At 34.3% G+C, this 18,465-nt stretch overlaps 1 protein-coding gene across 23 annotated transcripts in view; it reads left to right on the top strand.

The window, feature by feature from the left end:
- Positions 1-18,465, top strand: part of KTN1 (kinectin 1) — a 134,764-nt gene that overhangs the window by 68,633 nt on the left and 47,666 nt on the right. For all 23 annotated transcript variants that reach the window (XR_010839548.1, XR_010839545.1, XR_010839547.1 and 20 more), the window contains 13 exons: positions 2,002-2,118; positions 4,393-4,533; positions 6,970-7,076; positions 7,893-8,025; positions 9,440-9,527; positions 12,472-12,638; positions 13,054-13,122; positions 14,549-14,586; positions 15,350-15,440; positions 15,835-15,903; positions 16,428-16,465; positions 16,610-16,691; positions 17,527-17,595. Coding sequence is in view for 15 of the 23 variants with exons in the window: in XM_067028439.1 (XP_066884540.1) it covers positions 2,002-2,118; positions 4,393-4,533; positions 6,970-7,076; positions 7,893-8,025; positions 9,440-9,527; positions 12,472-12,638; positions 13,054-13,122; positions 14,549-14,586; positions 15,350-15,440; positions 15,835-15,903; positions 16,428-16,465; positions 16,610-16,691; positions 17,527-17,595 (1,209 nt within the window). In the remaining 8 variants the exon portion in view is untranslated. The remainder of the gene's footprint in view (positions 1-2,001; positions 2,119-4,392; positions 4,534-6,969; positions 7,077-7,892; positions 8,026-9,439; positions 9,528-12,471; positions 12,639-13,053; positions 13,123-14,548; positions 14,587-15,349; positions 15,441-15,834; positions 15,904-16,427; positions 16,466-16,609; positions 16,692-17,526; positions 17,596-18,465) is intronic.

The raw sequence follows: 18,465 nt of genomic DNA, 5'->3' as shown, positions 1-18,465 counted from the left end.
GATACCAGTTCTTTTGTCATAAGCTTCTGTATTCATCTCTTGGTTGGCTGAATTCTTTTTTTTTGTGGAATTTTTTCAAGAAGGGCTTATGGAACCTGTATTTCCCAAATTCTGGCAAGTTAAAATGCTGCTTTATTGTCTTTGTACTTGAATGATAATTTGGTGGGGTATAATTTTTCTGGGTTGTACTTTCTTTCCTTGAGAATTTGTCATGCTTGTTTTACCATTCTCTACATTCCTATCACTGGATAGAAGTCTGAGACCAGCCTGAGTTTTGTTTTGTTTTGTTTTGTTTTTTTTAAGGCTCTGCTACGTGGCATGTGGGATCTTAGTTCCCCAACCAGGGGTCAAACCCGTGCCCCCTGCATTGGGAGCCCAGAGTCTTAACCACTGGACCACCAGGGAAGTCCCCTGAATTTGCATTCTTTTCATGTATTTTTGTCAGAATACACTCTCACAATGAAAACATCCTTTGGGTAATCAACTAAGTTTTTATTATTTATTGGACTTTCCAGTGTCCACCCTACTGTACAAACATCAAGGGATTCAGCTTCTTTGAAGTCATGGTAATTTTGCTATAATGTGACTTTGAATTGTCTCTTCTATCAGTATTCCCTTGGGCAAAGCATGTCTTTTCAATCATGAGATTCAGTGTCCCTTAGAAGAATTGAAATAATGGATATCAATTAAGCATAAGTTGGATCTTCCTTGCCTATTGTCTTTATCTTTCATATTTTTGTCCTAAAAAAAATAAAGCTTTGGTTTATTTCCTCTTATTTTTATTTACTTCTCTTGTGTTTTCAGCAACATGTCTTTTTCTGTTTGCTACTTCTAATTGGATTGTATTTCTGAGATGGTGTTACTTTTACTTCTACTTTGGGCTTTGCCAGCTCATATTTCATCTCTTTCTGTGGTCTTATCTTTCCTCTGAATTATTTCTTGTGAGCTCTGTTCTTTGCTCTTGCTTTTCTAGAAATCGTTGCAATGTTACACTTTCGAAAGTCATAGTGTTATATTTTTTTTAATCACAGTTTTTGTCCGTTCTTGACAATCTTTTTATGGTGATTTTTCTCCACTTGGCATTTGGATTTTCTTATTGCTTTCCTTCCTTTTTTCTCATATCTTACATAGACCTTGTTTTATTTTTATTTCATTAATACTCCTCTTCCAGTAAGGGGTGTTTCTCTTGGATCATCTCTGTGGCTAGAGATTGATAATGAATGGCTAAGGCCAGCTGTTCTCCTTCTGCTATGTGAGAAAATGAGTTCTTTTAGCCTTTCCTTTTTCTCATATAAGAGTTCACTACAGAGGGTCTCACTGTAGAGGATCTCTCTTAACTCTGCCTCACTGATTAGCTGCTCTCTTTGAATAAAGTTTACCTGTATGATTTCTTCTTCTTTCCTACTTCTGCTTCTTAAGACCTCCTACCAAGAAAATTCCTACCTTCGATATTTGTGCTTGTTCCTGATGTCAAATGGGGGATTGTTGGTTTTACCTTTCAGTATATTCCTGTCAACTTCAGAGAACTATGTACCCATGGCACCTCTGTAGTCTTGGGTATATTTTGACAAGGTTGTTGAGCATCTGTTTGATCTCCACTGCTTTAGGAAGTCTTTCCTGATATTATGCTTTGACATTACAGATGTTTGTTTTATTTTGATTCAGTTTGCATTTCATTTCATACCCCTCTTTTCATCTTTTAGGAGGAGAAGGGAGAGATAACTGTCTTGATTTTGTGTTTAAAAATGGAAGTCATAATTCTTTGTAAAAATCTGTTTCTTGATTGATATGTGTCCTATTTTATGCATCAGAATATGTAATGATACAGTGATTTTCCTGAATGATATTTCACTGAGCAGTGTTTGGCAGTTATTCTACTTTATATGTAATACTGAACTCTGCATTGGCCTAAGAACACTTGATATCAGATAGTTCATTTTCATAATTTTCATTAGCCGATGTTTACTATTAACTAATTTTGTATTGATTTCTCAATTGTAGTCAAATAAAGGAGAGTTGACTGCACTTGTACATCAGCTTCAAGAAAAAGACAAGTTACTTACTGCTCTGAAGGAAGATGCTGCTGCTATGAAGGATCGGTGTAAGCAGTTAACCCAGGTGAAGACATTCTTGTATTTAAGGGTTATACTTTCTAAATCAGATACAATGAAGGATTTTAGAAATTGTCCATAATTCCTGACTTATTTGTGCAGTAGATTTCTACCACGTGAAAGTAATTTTCTTTTAGAATTTAGGTGGTGGTGGTGATGGGGTCTCATTCTTTCATGTTATTATAGCCTACAGTTGAATTGTGAATTTAAAATAGCAGTACTTATAGGTATACTAATTTCTGAATAATGGAAGCCTGTGGACATTGGGAGCATGTTTCAACTGGTTCTGACCTAGAATTATTCTATAGAAGCACAAAACTTGGTGTGATCTTGTTTAAATCCAATTTATGGGACAAATGTGAAACTCTTACATAGGTGGTTTATTCATGAAGGTTTTTGTGATATATTTTTAATCAGTGAAGTTCTTTAAATCCCTTTTTCTTGGAGAGGTTTTAAAAAAAAAGGCCTTTAAACAAGTGTAAAAATACAAACTTCCAGTTATAAAATAAATAGGTCCAAGGGATGTAACGTACAGCATGGTGAATATAGTTATTAATACTGTGTTGTATATTTGAAAGTTACTACGAGAGTAAATCTTAAGTTCTCATAACGAGAAAAAAAGTTTGTGTGGTGATGATTTAGCAATAAATGCGAGTATTGAATCATATTGTATACTTGAAACTAATATAATCTATGTCAGTTATATTTTAAAAAATCATGTAGACTTAGAACATAATTGAAATTCTGTAGTAAATGTGGTCTCATTTTGCCCGAAGTGCTTGTTTCTCCTTTTAGGTGTTAAATACAGTAGACTAAATGAGGTTTATTTCACTGTTGTTCAGGTAGCTACTTGATGACATTATGAGAATGGCCTCATTTGAATATAAAATCTTTTCTGTGAATTTGAGGTAAATAAAAAAAAGTCAGTGGAAAACTTGGTCAGATTGATTTTTTAAAAAAATTTATTTTATTTTTGGCTGCGTTTGATTAAGATTAATCAAAGTTGTTGCTAAAATAAGTGTTTCCTTAAGAATAGAAACTTTACTGTAGTTTTCTGTAGCTGTAGTTTTCTGATTATTTTAAAAATTAAAAAGAGAAACTACTTATGTGTAACTCATTGAGCTGTATACTTAAGATGTGTATACTTTTTTCCTAAATGTATTATGTACATCAGTAAAACAATTTGCAAATGTAAATGAACTCTTACGGGCAAACCATTAGTTAAATGAAAATCTTAAAGTTTGTCAAACAGTTTCTTAGAGCAGGGAAAATGGACTGATCATACCTGCAGATAACTTTAAAGTTGCTTGACTTTCTTGCACTTTAATAGTTAATATTTATCCTAGGAGTTCACAATACTTGCAACTCAAAATGAAATTACCCTTTTAATGTTTGACTTGGGAAGATAATATAACTTTCTGAGTTTTACTTTCCCTATTCTGCTATAAATATATATTATCCTTATCTCTTACCTTAGGATGGAGACATTTTTTCTCAGCTCTTTTTTTCCTGGGGGCCTATTCTGTACCCTAAAAGAGAGCTGGTACCTGGAAATAATGAAGAATTACCTTGTTTTGCTTTAAAAATGTTCTTTCTTATAATCAAGTTAGAATGTAGGATTTTATTCCATGTTCAAGTCTTTAACTCTTAAACCAGAAAGTGCATTTGAAATATGAGTAAACAGAGCAGCTAAGTGTTTATGAAGGGAATTAGTGTAAAGAGCAGGTAAGATGCAGAAGACAAATTTTTTTTTTTTAAAACCTTTGACCTTGCTTTTTAAGCACGTACTTATTCACAATTCAAGATTAGGCTTCCCTGGTGGAACAGTGGTTAAGAATCCACCTGCCAATGCAGGGGACATGGGTTCAAGCCCTGGTCTGGGAAGATCCCACATGCCGTGGAGGAACTAAGTCTCTGTACCACAACTACTGAGCCTGCGCTCTAGAGCCCATGAGCCACAACTACTGAGCCTGTGTGCCACAACTACTGAAGCCTGTGTGCCTAGAGCCTGTGTTCCACAACAAGAAAAGCCACGGCAGTGAGAAGCCCGCACACTGCAATGAAGAGTAGCCCCCACTCGCTGCAACTAGAGGAAGCCTGCGTGCAACAATGAAGACTCAACACAGCCAAAAATAAATAAATAAATTTATTTTAAAAAAAGAATTCATGATTGTTTTACTGATGTCATTTTTGCTGATGTTGTTTTCTTCTTAGTAAAGTCTTGTTCTTATTTTTTTAAATAACAAGTTTTTCATATTTTTTTTCTGATTTACTCTTCTAGGAAATGATGGCAGAGAAAGAAAGAAGCAATGTTGTTATAGCAAGGATGAAAGATCGGATTGGAGCATTAGAAAAGGAACATAATGTGTTTCAAAACAAAATGCATGTCAGTTACCAAGAGACTCAACAGATGCAGATGAAGGTATATTTTCATTCTTTGAATACAAAATTAAATATTTGTATTCATTTAATTAGCAAACTTTTAAGTGCCCTGGGTTGGGCTTTGGTACAAATGGCTAATTAAACTGGCTCCCTGTCCTTAAGTAAGCAACTTTTGGGGAGGCTGGAAGCTGACAAGTAAATACACAGTTACAGTAGAGGTAAGCATCAGGTGCTTTGGAACAGTGCAGATGAGAGGTGGGGAAGAGAAGGTGGGAAGAAGACTTTAGAAATGAGAAGCAGACCGTGTTGAATCTTTTGAAACAATTAGGCATTGTCAGGAAAGCGAGTGAACAAATGGGCGCTGGGTATGAGACTTATTACTTGGTGGAATTCCTTCCCATCCCACGAGATGATGGTTCGGTAGGTCTCTTTTGGGGCCCAGGATCGTGCTTTTTAATGAGTGCACTCCAGGTGTTTTCAGTGTAGGTCATCTAGTGATAATGGTTTGTGAGAAATACAGTAAGAGTTGTGGTATTTGGGAATCAGGACTGGAAAGACTTAGAGAAATAGATAGAGGTCTTATCTTAAAGGGCCTTATATTCCAGAAGACTGGGGAGCCAAGTGAAGGAGTTTAAGCAACCCAACAGTGTGATTATGTTAGTATTTTAAATTATGACTCTGGTATAGTATGGAGAGTGGCAGCAGTGTGGAGAGTGGAACAGGGATAGTTGAAAGGCTTTTGCAGGAATCCAAGTCAGAGAATAAGAACCTTAAGTCAGACACTGATAATGAGGGGATGAGTTTGATAAAAAAGAGATAGTAGATAGGGCTTGATCATGGAGTGGTGAAGAGAGGAAAAGTGATAATGGTTTTGGCCTAAGTGACATTCTCTCTGGTCCTTATTTTCACCTGTTTTCTTTCAACATTTTAGAAGGTTCAGTGCATACTGCCTATTTTTACAGTGTTATCCATTTTCATGATTTCGGTTAGGTCTGGACCAGTGATTTTTGTTGTTGTTTTGAAAAACATGGTGCAGTCTGCTTGTCAGGTGGGTTTCTAACACTCCTTCTAATTGAACTTTGTGGACCGGTGATTTCTTTTTGAAATTGTTTACATTGCTGGCTGATGCTTCAATTTGAAAGTGTTTGTCGTCACCTCAAAATTAACGTATGTCTAAAATCAAACTCTTGCTTTTGGTCAGGTTGTTTTTATTTTCTAATGTTTTGAGGTATTATTATCCTTATGCTTGAATCTTTGACTTCTCTCTCCCTTGCCCAATCTATAATTTGTTCTGCAATCTTAAAGATACTTTATTTCTAGTTATTCTTGTGTTCAGTTTTTAGATATGACCCTAGTTTATTATTTCATACTAGCATAATTATAACACCTTAATAGGTCTCTCATTTCCTTTCTGATATGTGTAATTAGTACCAGATTTTTCTTAGCAAAATATTACTTTGATCACATTGGTAGTCTGCTGAAAAATTTACTGCTCTTGAAGTTCCAGTTTTTTCTGTGGAAATACCACTAATGGCAATAAAGAAGTGAATGAATCTCTTCTCAGGTTCTTACTGCATCTACTACTTTGATGCTCTAATTTGGCTCAATCCTCCATCTTCCGAGGCCCCAGCCATTTGAAATATTCTTTCCCATTAACCAGGTTATTGAAGAACTGATTTTCCTGGCCTTGTGTGATCTTTTTTCTTCTGAATTCTGACTTACTGTTCATTTGAAAATGAGTGGGATACATGTAACATGTTTTATTGAAGGTTAAGGGTGTTGAGGTGATTCTTTTTTTCAACTTGATTGCTCATAGAGGCCAGGATATAGATTACATATGATAAGTTCTCTGAAAAGTAGAAACGTAGTCTTGATTTTCTCTTAATTGAATAGGTTTACTAAAAATTATTAAGATTATTTCACATACTAAATTGAGGATGTGGGGATATAAGATTCAGTGTTGTCTTTTGATTCTGTAATTCTGAAATAAAAAACAAGAAGCCAGATATTTTAGCAAGTAGATTTTTGTGTAGTGAATTTGCCATCTATTTGGCTATGGCTCAATTTGTAACTTAATGTAAATGTTTTGAACATGTTTTCAGTTTTTAAACTTTTGATTACTAAAATCTTTCATTAAAATATTGCTAACACAACATTGACATATTCTCTGTGAGTCTGTTGTGTAGGAAAGAGTTCTAAAACATCTTTTAGTTCTAAAACAGCATCTCAGTGTATTTATTTTGCCTATGATAGCAGCTGGCATCTACTTGCATTCTTGAATGCTGTGGCAGCTTATGTTTACTTTGTATTTGTCACTATCAAAATTTATCCTTTAAATTTGTTTATATTTATTTGAAAAGGATATCCAGACTTCATTCTATTGATGCTTTTTACATTCTCATCATAATAAATTCTCTTCGAAGTTAGCTTTGGCAATCATTGTTTTCTAAATCTTATGTGTGTAAAATAATTTTAGTTCCAGCAAGTTCGTGAGCAGATGGAGGCAGAGATAGCTCATTTGAAGCAGGAAAACGGCATACTGAGAGATGCTGTCAGCAACACTACAAACCAACTGGAAAGCAAGTATGTTTGCAAATGCTTTACTTTTAATAGAACGGCAGAGTATTTTCATTGAATGGTAGAGTATTTTCTTCAGTCACCAAAATGGTGTTTGATAATAATTGGTTAGACTTTCATTTTTTACACGTTTCTAAAATGAATTTTCTAAAACTATCCTCTTACATTTGAAGAACCTCTTCAGCTAAACTGTATGATAAACACTAGTGCCACCAGTGGAACAGTTTATAAATTTATGAGACTGAATTTACAAGTTTTAAACCTTCTATTCCATTTAACAGTAGTTCTCAAACTTCATTATTCTGAAGAACATCTGGCATGTTAGCTAAAAATCATATTCTTGGGTCTTACTCTTATAAGATTATGATTTATTGGCTCTGAGATGTGGAATCCTGGAATCTGCATGTCAAGACACATTCCTTGTGATAGTGATTTAGTTGGCTCTGGGCTGTACTTTGACAAACAGTCCAAGAGAAGACTAGTAGCATGGTTACATAGAATGAATATTCTGACTGGTTGATTTTAATAGATTTTCAGAACACTGATTTGAGGGTGACACTGTTGATTCGTGCTCATGGTGTATGGTCATCTCTTTTTCTTGATTATTTAATAGTAATTTTAGTATTTGTGTTATTGTCATCAGAATGATTCAGAGATTACACTCAACCAAACTTCATTATTACTAGTCACTTATAGCATTCATTTTCATTTAGCTATAAGTGGAATTACTAACTCAGCATAACTCATATAAAATATATTTTGTTTACTCTTTATATGTGTTTTGTAGTAATGGAAGGTTCCTAATCCAGTTACTATTTTCAGGCAGTCTGCTGAACTAAATAAACTGCGCCAGGATTATGCTAGGTTGGTGAATGAGCTGACTGAGAAAACAGGAAAGCTACAGCAAGAGGAAGTCCAAAAGAAGAATGCTGAGCAGGCAGTTACTCAGTTGAAGGTGATATATTCCTACCTTTATCATTTCATAAATAATGTAGGTATTCCATTCAATGACCTTAAAGTGTATATAGCTTTGAGAAGTGTAGTTTGGGGCTTAATGGGACTTGTAGTCTTAGTGCTCTGCCTGTATAGAAACGTATACACTAATGAAAGAATTGAATATAGGCTTGAGTTTGAAGTTAAAGACTTTTTGAAGATATGAAAATTGAAATTAGCTGATTGACAGGCATAAACAGTAGAATTTCATCTTATGTATATGGAGGTTAGGGTCTACATGTGTAAGGCAAAAATCAAATTTTTGATAGGTAATTAAAATCACCTTCAACATCGCTTATCCATCGCTTACTGGATTTCTCAGTAAGTTTAGTAGAGCCTATTTTTATTCCAGCATTGGAATAGATGATTTTCCTTTCCTTTAGCACGAGATGAAGTAGTGCTCCAGTTGCTTTCACTTGAGCCATAGTGGGAAAAAAATCACACACTGTTTCTTTAGACACTAGAATGGCACTTGGTGTCTTGAGATGCTTATACTAGGAAGACATGCATGGGGTTGCTCCGGCTGACTGAGAGAGAGGACTGGACTCATTTCTCTTCACTTTTTAGCCTGTGTACATTGAGTAGAGTGACGAGTAGAATTGTCTGTTCCTCCTTTTACTGGGGAGAGGATTTATTGAACATATATAGTTCAATTTCTGTAAGTTAAATATATCTGACAGACTCCTACCTAGGTCATTGATAAAATCAATATAGCTTAATACCAGTTCTAGAGTAGTAGGGGTTAAAAGGGCTTTGAGAATAATTGAATGCAGAAAATAGCATAATTTTTGTTTTCTTGAAGTTTTCATGGGTCCCTGTAAGAGAGTGATATAGTTGTCCTTTCTTTCAGTAAATATTGTCTTGCTGGTATGTTTGCTGGTAGCATTTATAAATATGGAAGTTTGTGCTCTATGGATATGGATAAGTAGATAAATGACATTAAATATTATAGTCATAATTGAAGTGTTATGCTATACCTAAAAATAAGAATTTTAGGTGCCCACTGAAATTTAGCAATAAAGATACTATCCTTTTGAAAGCCTATCAGCTGAAGGAAGATCAGTGGAAAGCTGATCAGAGCAAAGTGGGTCAGGTATATCCATAGTAGTAGCTATATTGATCCACCAGCACAAATATTGAGTTTCTGAAATAATCTCCAATCTGTAAATCCTGTGTATTGGAGGGTAGAACGGCAGTGGCTGATAATATCTGTGCATATTATCAGGCTGAGCACATCTGCCTATCTTATTAAAATGTAGGAGACTAGTGATTCGTTGTTGGAATAAACAGTTTTATGTCACAACAGTAAAGATAAAGGATGCTTTTTTTCTGTTAAATTGGAATTCTGTATTTGTGCTGACTTGTCCTTTCTCCAGGTTCAACTGCAAGAAGCTGAGAGAAGGTGGGAAGAAGTCCAGAGCTATATCAGGAAGAGAACAGCAGAGCATGAAGCAGCTCAGCAAGGTAAGGGGAAGCGGTATTCTTTTAAATTTAGTATGTAATTCTGGGTAAAATTTCCTCCCCTCTCCATATGTGAAGACAGTGTAAATTGGCATTTTGGTTATAGGTCAATAAAAATAGCTTTTACACTTTCAGAGTACTTTTATTTCTTTAACATTTCTTAGGGTTTTAAAAATAAGCTCTCTACTAGTGTTTTCTGAGGCATTAAGTGATAGTCAATAAATAGGGTAATGGGAACCTGTGCATGTTCCCCTTCTGTAGTTATTCCCTCTGGTTCCTTGATCAATTCTTCATTTAATTTTTTTTTTTTCTAAGAAGGACTTATTCCTATATTGTGAAGAGAAAAACAGCAAGAGCATTACTATTCCAAGTAGTTGACTTAATTATTTTTGGCTGCGTTGGGTCTTCGTTGCTGCACACAGGCTTTCTCTAGTTGTAGCAAGCGGGGGCTACTCTTCATTGTGGTAGCTTCTCTTGTTGCGGAGCATGGGCTCTAGGCGTCTGGACTTCAGTAGTTGCAGCATGCGGGCTCAGTAGTTGTGGTGCGTGGGCTTCAGTAGTTGCAGCGTGTGGGCTCAGTAGTTGTGGCGTGCGGGCTCTAGGGTGCGTGGGCTTCAGTAGCTGTGGTGCGTGGGCTCAATAGTTGTGGCACATGGGCTTAGTTGCTCCACGGCATGTGGGATCTTCCCAGGCCAGGGGTCAAACCCGTGTCCCCTGCATTGGCAGGGAGATTCTTAACCACTGTGCCACCAGGGAAGTCCCCAAGTAGTTGACTTAAAACTGCCTACTTAAATGCTGACTTTCACTACTTATTCTTAATTTGATGAATTCATTTAGGAAATAATGGAGCTTGTATTAGTGTGTTTTATCTCTGTTTCCACTACTCCCCTTCTTTCCATGAAAGTGGTGGAGAGCTAGTAAAATATAGTTCCAAACACAAGGCTAGATCATAGAGTTTTGGCTCTTTAGACCTTTGGTTTCCTCTGATTTTTTTCACTACTAGGTATTACCCTTTGGTTCAATATTTAAATATATCTAAAATGTTTGAAGGTATATTAACTTATTTTTTAATTAATATTTTATATTTCATGAAAGCACATAAGAATTTTGCCAAAACAATTGTAACTATAAACTATATGTAACTATCTATAAATTATATAACTATAAACAGTAACACCTTACTCTGACCTGAAGATGTTACTTTTGCTTTTAGTGTTTTCTGTCATATTTCCAAATAAGCATATTATTTCTACTTATATTGCTCTCCTTTTGATAGGCATCTGTTGACTTTTTATTATAGAAAATAAGGGCTTAATACTCCCACACCATTCCTTCTACCTTCCCCTCATCCTCCGTATATGGTTCTCCGTACTTTAGATTGTACCACTATTTGATTTTAACATCATTATGACTGTGTAACTCAGTGCTGAGCCAAGATAAATAAAATTGCAGTTCTTTTCTTGAGCAACATTTTTAAATTTCCTGAAGCTAATTATTGTTTTATGTTTTTAACTTGCTTGATCTTTGTTTTATTGTTTCAAATTTTACCTAAGGTTAAACTCCTTAACACCCTTCTCTCCAACAGCCTCTAAACATATTAGATACTGGAGAAGTTACCAGTTTTTCCTGGGAATATATATGTCTTAGGAGTCCTCAGTCTTCCTGCTCCAGTACTTGTTGCTTTCTAGGTTGGCTCAAATGCTGTCTTCTTCTCCCTTTAGTCTCTCTACCCTGTTTTCTGGATCCTATGTCACTGCCATCTTTCTTGCTTTCCTCCCTCATTTAACAGCATATCTTTTAGTTGCTTCATAAGAGTATGTCTTGAAGTACATTTGTTGAGGCGTTGAGTATCTGAAAATGTTTTTATTCTTTCTACCTTCATGCTTGATTGGTAGTTTGACTGGTTGTAGAGTTCTAGATTGGAAATAATTTTCTGCACAGAATATTGAAGGTATTAATTCAGTATTTTAACTTTTCCTATTATTGGTAAGAAATATGCTCTCCTGATTCTAATGCTAGATATTACCATTTTGTGTTTAATTTTCAGGAGTTCTTTTTTGAGTTGTGTTCCATTCTGTTATTAGTGTCTTGTTATGGAAGGAACATCTTACTTTTCTTAAAACTGTATAATACAGACACACATACACATTTTCTCTTCTTCTCTGTGTTTGCCTCTCTATCCTTGGTGGTAGTGTAATGTGTTTTTGTTTATTTTCCTCCCCTCTTTTGGAATTGTTTATGTTACAGGGCGGGGAGGCAACTCTCATGATACCTGGTATCTCTATTTCCTGAGCTTTTACTTTTCCCTTCCTCATCTCTGCCAAGTTAGTGATCATCTCTCCATTTATTTTATCTTAATTTCTTGTGATTTGGAGTTACATTATTTTCTGATTGCATCAAAGACAGTTTGTTTTTGTTTCTCATTTTCTTTATTGTTTTGGGGTTATTGCTAAGAAGAGAAACAGGTAGAAAAGTTTTATTTCATCTTACACCAGGACATTTGTCAGCTTTCAGCATCCTTCTCTGTACTCCAGGTATGAGAGTACAGGGAATTGACAAGAAATTCACTAAATAACTTACTAAAGCATCTTTGGGGAAATTAAGAACGCTTGCGAGAAATGATATAAGAGTTTTAAACATCCATGTGCCATTCATTTAACACATTTATTGATTAAGTATTTTGTGTCAAGCCTTGGGCACAGCTCTGGGTATAGAGAAAAGGCAATCTCTGATCTCAAAAAGCTCACTCTCTGGGAGAGGAAGTGAATTAGTACAGTGTGTCAGGTGCTATGAAAAAGGTAAGCATAGACTGCTCAAGGGAGCCATATGTAGGAAGCAGAGGAGAGATTCAAGGGGAGTATTCTAGAGGAGGCAGTGCCTACACTAACGACAAGTAGCAGTAACCAGGCCAAGGAAGAGACCTTTGTAAAATGCAATGTTTTGTTAGATTTACAGAGTAAATTTGTGGCCAAAGAAAATGAAGTACAGAGTCTGCATAGTAAGCTTACAGATACCTTGGTATCAAAACAGCAGTTGGAGCAAAGGCTAATGCAGTTAATGGAATCGGAGCAAAAAAGGGTGAACAAAGAAGAGTCTCTACAAATGCAAGTTCAGGTATCTAATTTTCCCTCTTTAAAAAAAATAAAGATGGGCAGTGGTTGGATGTGTCTTGTGTAGAAGAGAGAGGGTAGCCTATCTTATCCTAATTTTGGAGTGCGGATGAATAATTCTAATTTAATCTTCAAGCAGTTGTCACAATATGGTCTGAATATGTGCTTGAAGATGCCTTCACCCACAGTCTTATGCATTTTGTATTAGATTAGGAACAGTACAATGTATTCTTAATTTCTGCTTTGTAAATTAGCTCTCAGAATAGAATGCCTAATCATTGTTTAAAATGATGCCTTTTGGAATCTAAGAGTGCCTTTTTAAAGGTAAACAGATGTACCTGTAACTCATTTTGTTCATATACATTGGTATATTTAACAGCACACTTTTCCCTCTCCTTTTTGGTTGCTCTTTATGAAAGGATATTTTGGAGCAGAATGAGGCTTTAAAAGCTCAAATACAACAATTCCATTCCCAGATAGCAGCCCAGGTAATGGTGCTTTCTTATTGCTTGTCATTACTAATAGCTTCCTAGCTGTGTAAATAATCTGAGTGCCTGTTGAGTGCTGTGCATTGGATTAGTAGTTGGGTGACCAGTCAGTGAATCAACTGGATGATCCTAAATGCTAAGCACTCTGATAACTACGTATAGTGCTGTAAGAAAACACTACGGAAGAAATCCAAATCTGACTAATGGGAAGGTGGGTTAGAGAGTTTTTAACTTTAGGAGGAAAAAAATGTTGATTACCATCCTGTCAGAAAACAGGTGTCAAGAATGATAGTTTATGTTTTAGAAGTATTCACTAAATATTGACTAGCCATAAGGGAAAACTTTGTATACCCTCAGGTGTTAGCAGTATGTTAACCATAGCTCTCAGGTTATATATGCCAAAGAATCATTTTTAAATTTATACTAAAGTATAGTTTGAGTGTGAAACCTTCCAAAGTTTTCTAGGTGGTATTGTAAAACCTGTTATTCTTTGGCATCATTCTTACGTAACATGATAGATAGGTAGATAGATAGATATAGATATATAGCCTTTAGAATATAAATAATATAACATTAAGAAGAGAAGAAACTTGCAAGTACTTAGCTTGTTTCCATAATATCCATACTGTGAATTTCAGTTTCAGTTTTTCAACTTTAAAATTCTAAAAGTTGTTTGTAGGAGAAGTAATAGCTTAGAATAGAAGTAATTTTCTGTGCAAAAAGTAGTTTTAACATTAAAAAGTTTTTAACGTTCAGGCAAGTTGAAAATCCCAAAACTTTGAGGTTGCAACCATTTTTTTCTTTTCTAATTGTTTTCTTTATAGAAACTACAGTCTAAAATTAATTGGGAAAGAATTATATAACATAGGAAAGGGTGTGTGTATATGGATGTATGTGTATATGTAAATTATTAACTCAAATTGGATTGAGATCATAAGTTATAGATGAGAGGTAGTTCTAGAAAATTTATCAGAAACTTAATATTTAGAGAATGCTATAAGTACCTTTCGAAAAGTAAAGATGAACATGAGCATTACCAAATGACTTGTTATCTTAATCATGAATGGTATCATTTCAATATTGGAAATTGTTACTAAGGAAAAGAAGCACATGAATGAAAAATAGCCTTTGCTGCTGTTTTTCCTATTTATGTGTTTCTTGGCAGTTACATAGTTTTCAGACCTGTCAACTTACTTTATTAAAAATGTCTTATGATGTGTAATTCCCTAATACTGGCTGTTATGGATCAAATTTACTTTCAGAATATTAGCTGTTATTTAGTAAACATTCATCATGAGCCAGATACTTCCTTAACTTTATATACATTTATTTCTTTTAATTTTTAAAGCTTTATTATGATGATTATTGTACAACTTTAAAACTTTCTCTTAAGGGCTTTTATGTTGACACTATTTTTCTTTCTTAGACATCCGCTTCAGCTCTAGCAGAAGAGTTACATAAAGTGTAAGCCTGCCTTTCTATATTTCTCTTAAAATTGCTTAGTCACCACTAACTGATAGCTTCAGCTCTAGCAGAAGAGTTACATAAAGTGTAAGCCTGCCTTTCTATATTTCTCTTAAAATTGCTTAGTCACCACTAACTGATAGCTGTTAGATTCTACACTTATGATTGACTTTACGTTCTAAGTTGTTCAAAAAATACTCTCAAGTAGATTTGGAGCAGATTTTGCTCTTCTACCCCTAAGCATTATGTATTCTGTGTTTTTATGTCTTTGTCCTAAAAAGAGTTGGGGAAGCTTTTTTCCCTTTGGGCTTTAGCAGTTATGTGGAAGAGATTATTGTGATTTGAGATTAGTGGAAGTTAGTTTTTGTGTCTAATAAGTAGGTGGTAGCTACTCTGTATCTAACTATATGGTGGTATGCCCAAAATGAAGTTCTTTTTTTTGGTGTGTATTGTATAGTTTGCATAGACATGGATCACTTAAGTTCAGAAGACCTGGAATCTGTTTTTCAGATTGCCGGGCTTGTGAGCTTAAATTATTTAACTTCTTTGACCTCAAGTTTTAAAATAGGGGTATGTATTTTAAGGAGTTGTAGTAATGCATGTGACAGATACTACTAAACTGATATGGTCTATAGAAATGGAAGTTACAGTTACGTGAAAAACTACTTAAGTAAGGATGACCATATTTGAGGCTTCTAATCCTTTGATTTGTGACTTGACTTCTAAATGTTTATTGAATGTACAAATCTGTTTCCTGTTAAAGGATTGCAGAAAAGGATAAGCAGATAAAACAGACTGAAGATTCTTTAGCAAATGAACATGATCATTTAGCAAGTAAAGAGGAGGAACTTAAGGTAAAATAATTCTTATAAATGGCTACACTATTTTATAGTCATTGAATTACCCTGATCTTGTAATTAGTATGAGTGTCTGTGAAGACTGGAAAATACTCTAGATAGAATTCATTTGAATTCATTTGAAAAGTGTGTTACCTCTTTTCCAAACTACAAAATCCTCTTTAGCCCTCTAAGAGGAGAAGTTCAAAGGCCTTTTCTCACATGATATTTATTATTCATAATAATTTGGGAAATATGTTAAATAACAGAAGTTGTTGGTTTTCTTTCTGACTTAAGAAATTGTAATTTGAGACCTTTGCTTTGAGACCTTTGCTTAGGTAGAAGAGATACATTACAAAACTTCAAATTTAATATTAAATACTTCTAATACTATTTTTCCTTCTTGTTCTAGGATATACAGAATATGAATTTCTTATTAAAAGCTGAAGTGCAAAAATTACAGGCCCTAGCAAATGAACAGGTAGATCTTTATTGCTTTTAAGAGCATTTACCTTAGAATTATAGTTTGTTTACACTTATTTTCATTGATATTACAAGGCTTAGTTTTACTTATGTAGATAGTAGACATAATGGTTACTTGTGTTTGGCTGCATGGTGTGTTGTTAAAACCCTCTTCTGTTTGACCATGACTCTCACAACTCACCTAAATGTTACTATATTCATGTTGAAATTAATGTTTGATCCAAGAAATTGATCACTGAGTTATCAGAGAACTCGGTTATAACACTTACGATGTGCTGATTTGTTTTAGCCTTCTGCCATTTAATCAGAAAAGGATATACCTTTTACTAGGATAAAAGTTGAACAGTGAGAAAGAAGTACAAAATACTGGACAGCAAAAAATATTACTGTAATGTATGCTGTTGATTTAACTATTTACTCTAAATATATGAAAATATAACTTTAATATGTAAAAATAAGTAAAAGAATAGGTTTGAGTGCTTCCTGAGAAATGATACATTTCTCATCTCATTTCTAACACAGGCTGCTGCTGCACATGAACTGGAGAAGATGCAAAAAAGGTGATTAAAGTATTGGTGTACGTGGGCCATTCATACATTTATGTTCAAGTGTAATTGCAGAAGACATTGCTGCTTATAGCTGATAGTTGTGCACATAATTTATGTAAGCTTTCTGTATATATGAAGTTTTTTTTTTTCTCATAGTATTCACGTTAAGGATGATAAAATAAGATTGCTTGAAGAGCAGCTACAATGTGAAATTTCAAACAAAATGGAAGAATTTAAGGTGTGTAATTAAACTTGTCAACTCAGCTTTCTTTGAACAACCTTGCATAATTTTCAGTTAAAGTGAATGTAGAAATACTACTTTTTTGTATGTGATCACTCTGAAACAGTGTTTCTATAGTTTATTTGGGGACTTACATGAACAATTTTATCATAGACTTTTTGCTTTGATTATTTTGACTTAACCTGTCTTTATAGTAGACTTTTGATACTTGTTTTGCCCCAGCCTTTTCTTTACAGTTTTCATTTGGTAGTTTGAGATGGTTTTATTTGCCTCCATTGTTGGTGTTGTGCTAGTTTCTGGTCATTGGCCAAATAGCTTGAGTATTATTGTAAAGCATTCTGATTGCCAGGGTACATCTCTGCATGCAGTAAGATTTGCTTTTTTTAAAAAATTTAATTTTATTTATTATTATTATTATTTTTTGCTTAATAGGAATCCTTTAAGTACTCACTTAGAAAGCAGGGTTTCCCAGAATTCATTGGCACAAACAATTAAACTCTTTGAAATACACATGTAAGGGTTCTAAGCACAGTGTTTAACACTGTTTGGGATAAACCACATGACTGAATTAGGGGGGCTTAGTAGAAACAGCCTTTTATAGATCATTGTATATGTACATTATACTGTTACTGTATTCCTGTTCTCTGGAAATATGTTCATTGAAACTGAAAAATGGAGCCTCATGAGATTTGCATTTTTAGGTCAGTATATAATTCACCTGTCACTTTATAAGTACTTATAGTAATATGGCTTTGATTTTTTAAAAAACATTCAGATGGTTGCTTTCTTACTTTTTCTTAATAAAACAGTAAATTGAGATTCTTTCCTTTAGATTCTAAATGACCAAAACAAAGCATTACAATTAGAAGTTCAGAAGCTACAGACTCTTGTTTCTGAACAGGTAAGGCTTTTCATGAATTATAAATTAGAAATACCCAATAGATAACAAGGTCTGATTCTTCTTAAGTAGTAATCAAATCGTTCAATTTTAGAAATTTTGTTTAAGTGTAGATATGTCTTTTAATTGCATATTTCTAGTCATCTTGTGCTAATCAAGCCTCTAAATTAAGGAAAATTTAATTTCTCTTCTTGAGAAGAAGCTAATGCTGTTTATAGCATTTTCCAAAAAAAAGTTTAATAGGATGCATAAAAATAATTTCTTTAAGTCATTTTGATGCATTTGGCTCTCAGGATAATAGTCAGACTTTTGGAGCCTCACTTTTTTCTGTAAAGCAGTGTGGATTCTTAAAAAGAGAATGGGTTTGAAACCTACTGCCAGCACTTAAAAGCAGTGATGTTGATCAAATTGCTTAACCTTTCTAAGACCTCTCATTCCAGGTCTTCTACATTGAGATTTTATTTACATTATAAGCTTGTTAGATTTAAATCGGGGAGTTTATGTATAGTTGAGTAGACTAGTCCTTTGCATATAGCAGACATCTTAAGCTTTAATTCCTTTCCTTTAGAATATTTATTTTTTTCCATCTCATCTCCACCCTCTATTGCCATCATACTTCTTTCTGTATTTATAGCAAGCCATCAGAACTGTAGCAGCCTGTATAAGCATGGCTCCATAAACTCGAGCCCCAGGTGATGTCTGTTCTGTGGCTGTTCCTAAGAGTTGCCTTCATACTCTTCTAAATAATTCTTCAAATTCCAGTTTTTACAAATATTCTAGAAACACTTCATATTATATGACACATTAAAATGAAGGCATGTTTCTCTACTACTGTTAAATTTTGACACATTTTATTAGAAGCTGAAGTGTAAG

The sequence above is a fragment of the Kogia breviceps genome, chromosome 3 (genome assembly GCF_026419965.1).
Source record: "Kogia breviceps isolate mKogBre1 chromosome 3, mKogBre1 haplotype 1, whole genome shotgun sequence".
Lineage (NCBI taxonomy): Eukaryota > Metazoa > Chordata > Mammalia > Artiodactyla > Physeteridae > Kogia > Kogia breviceps.
The sequence above is the reverse complement of the archived record's forward strand: the minus strand, read 5'-3'. Positions and strand labels throughout refer to the sequence as shown.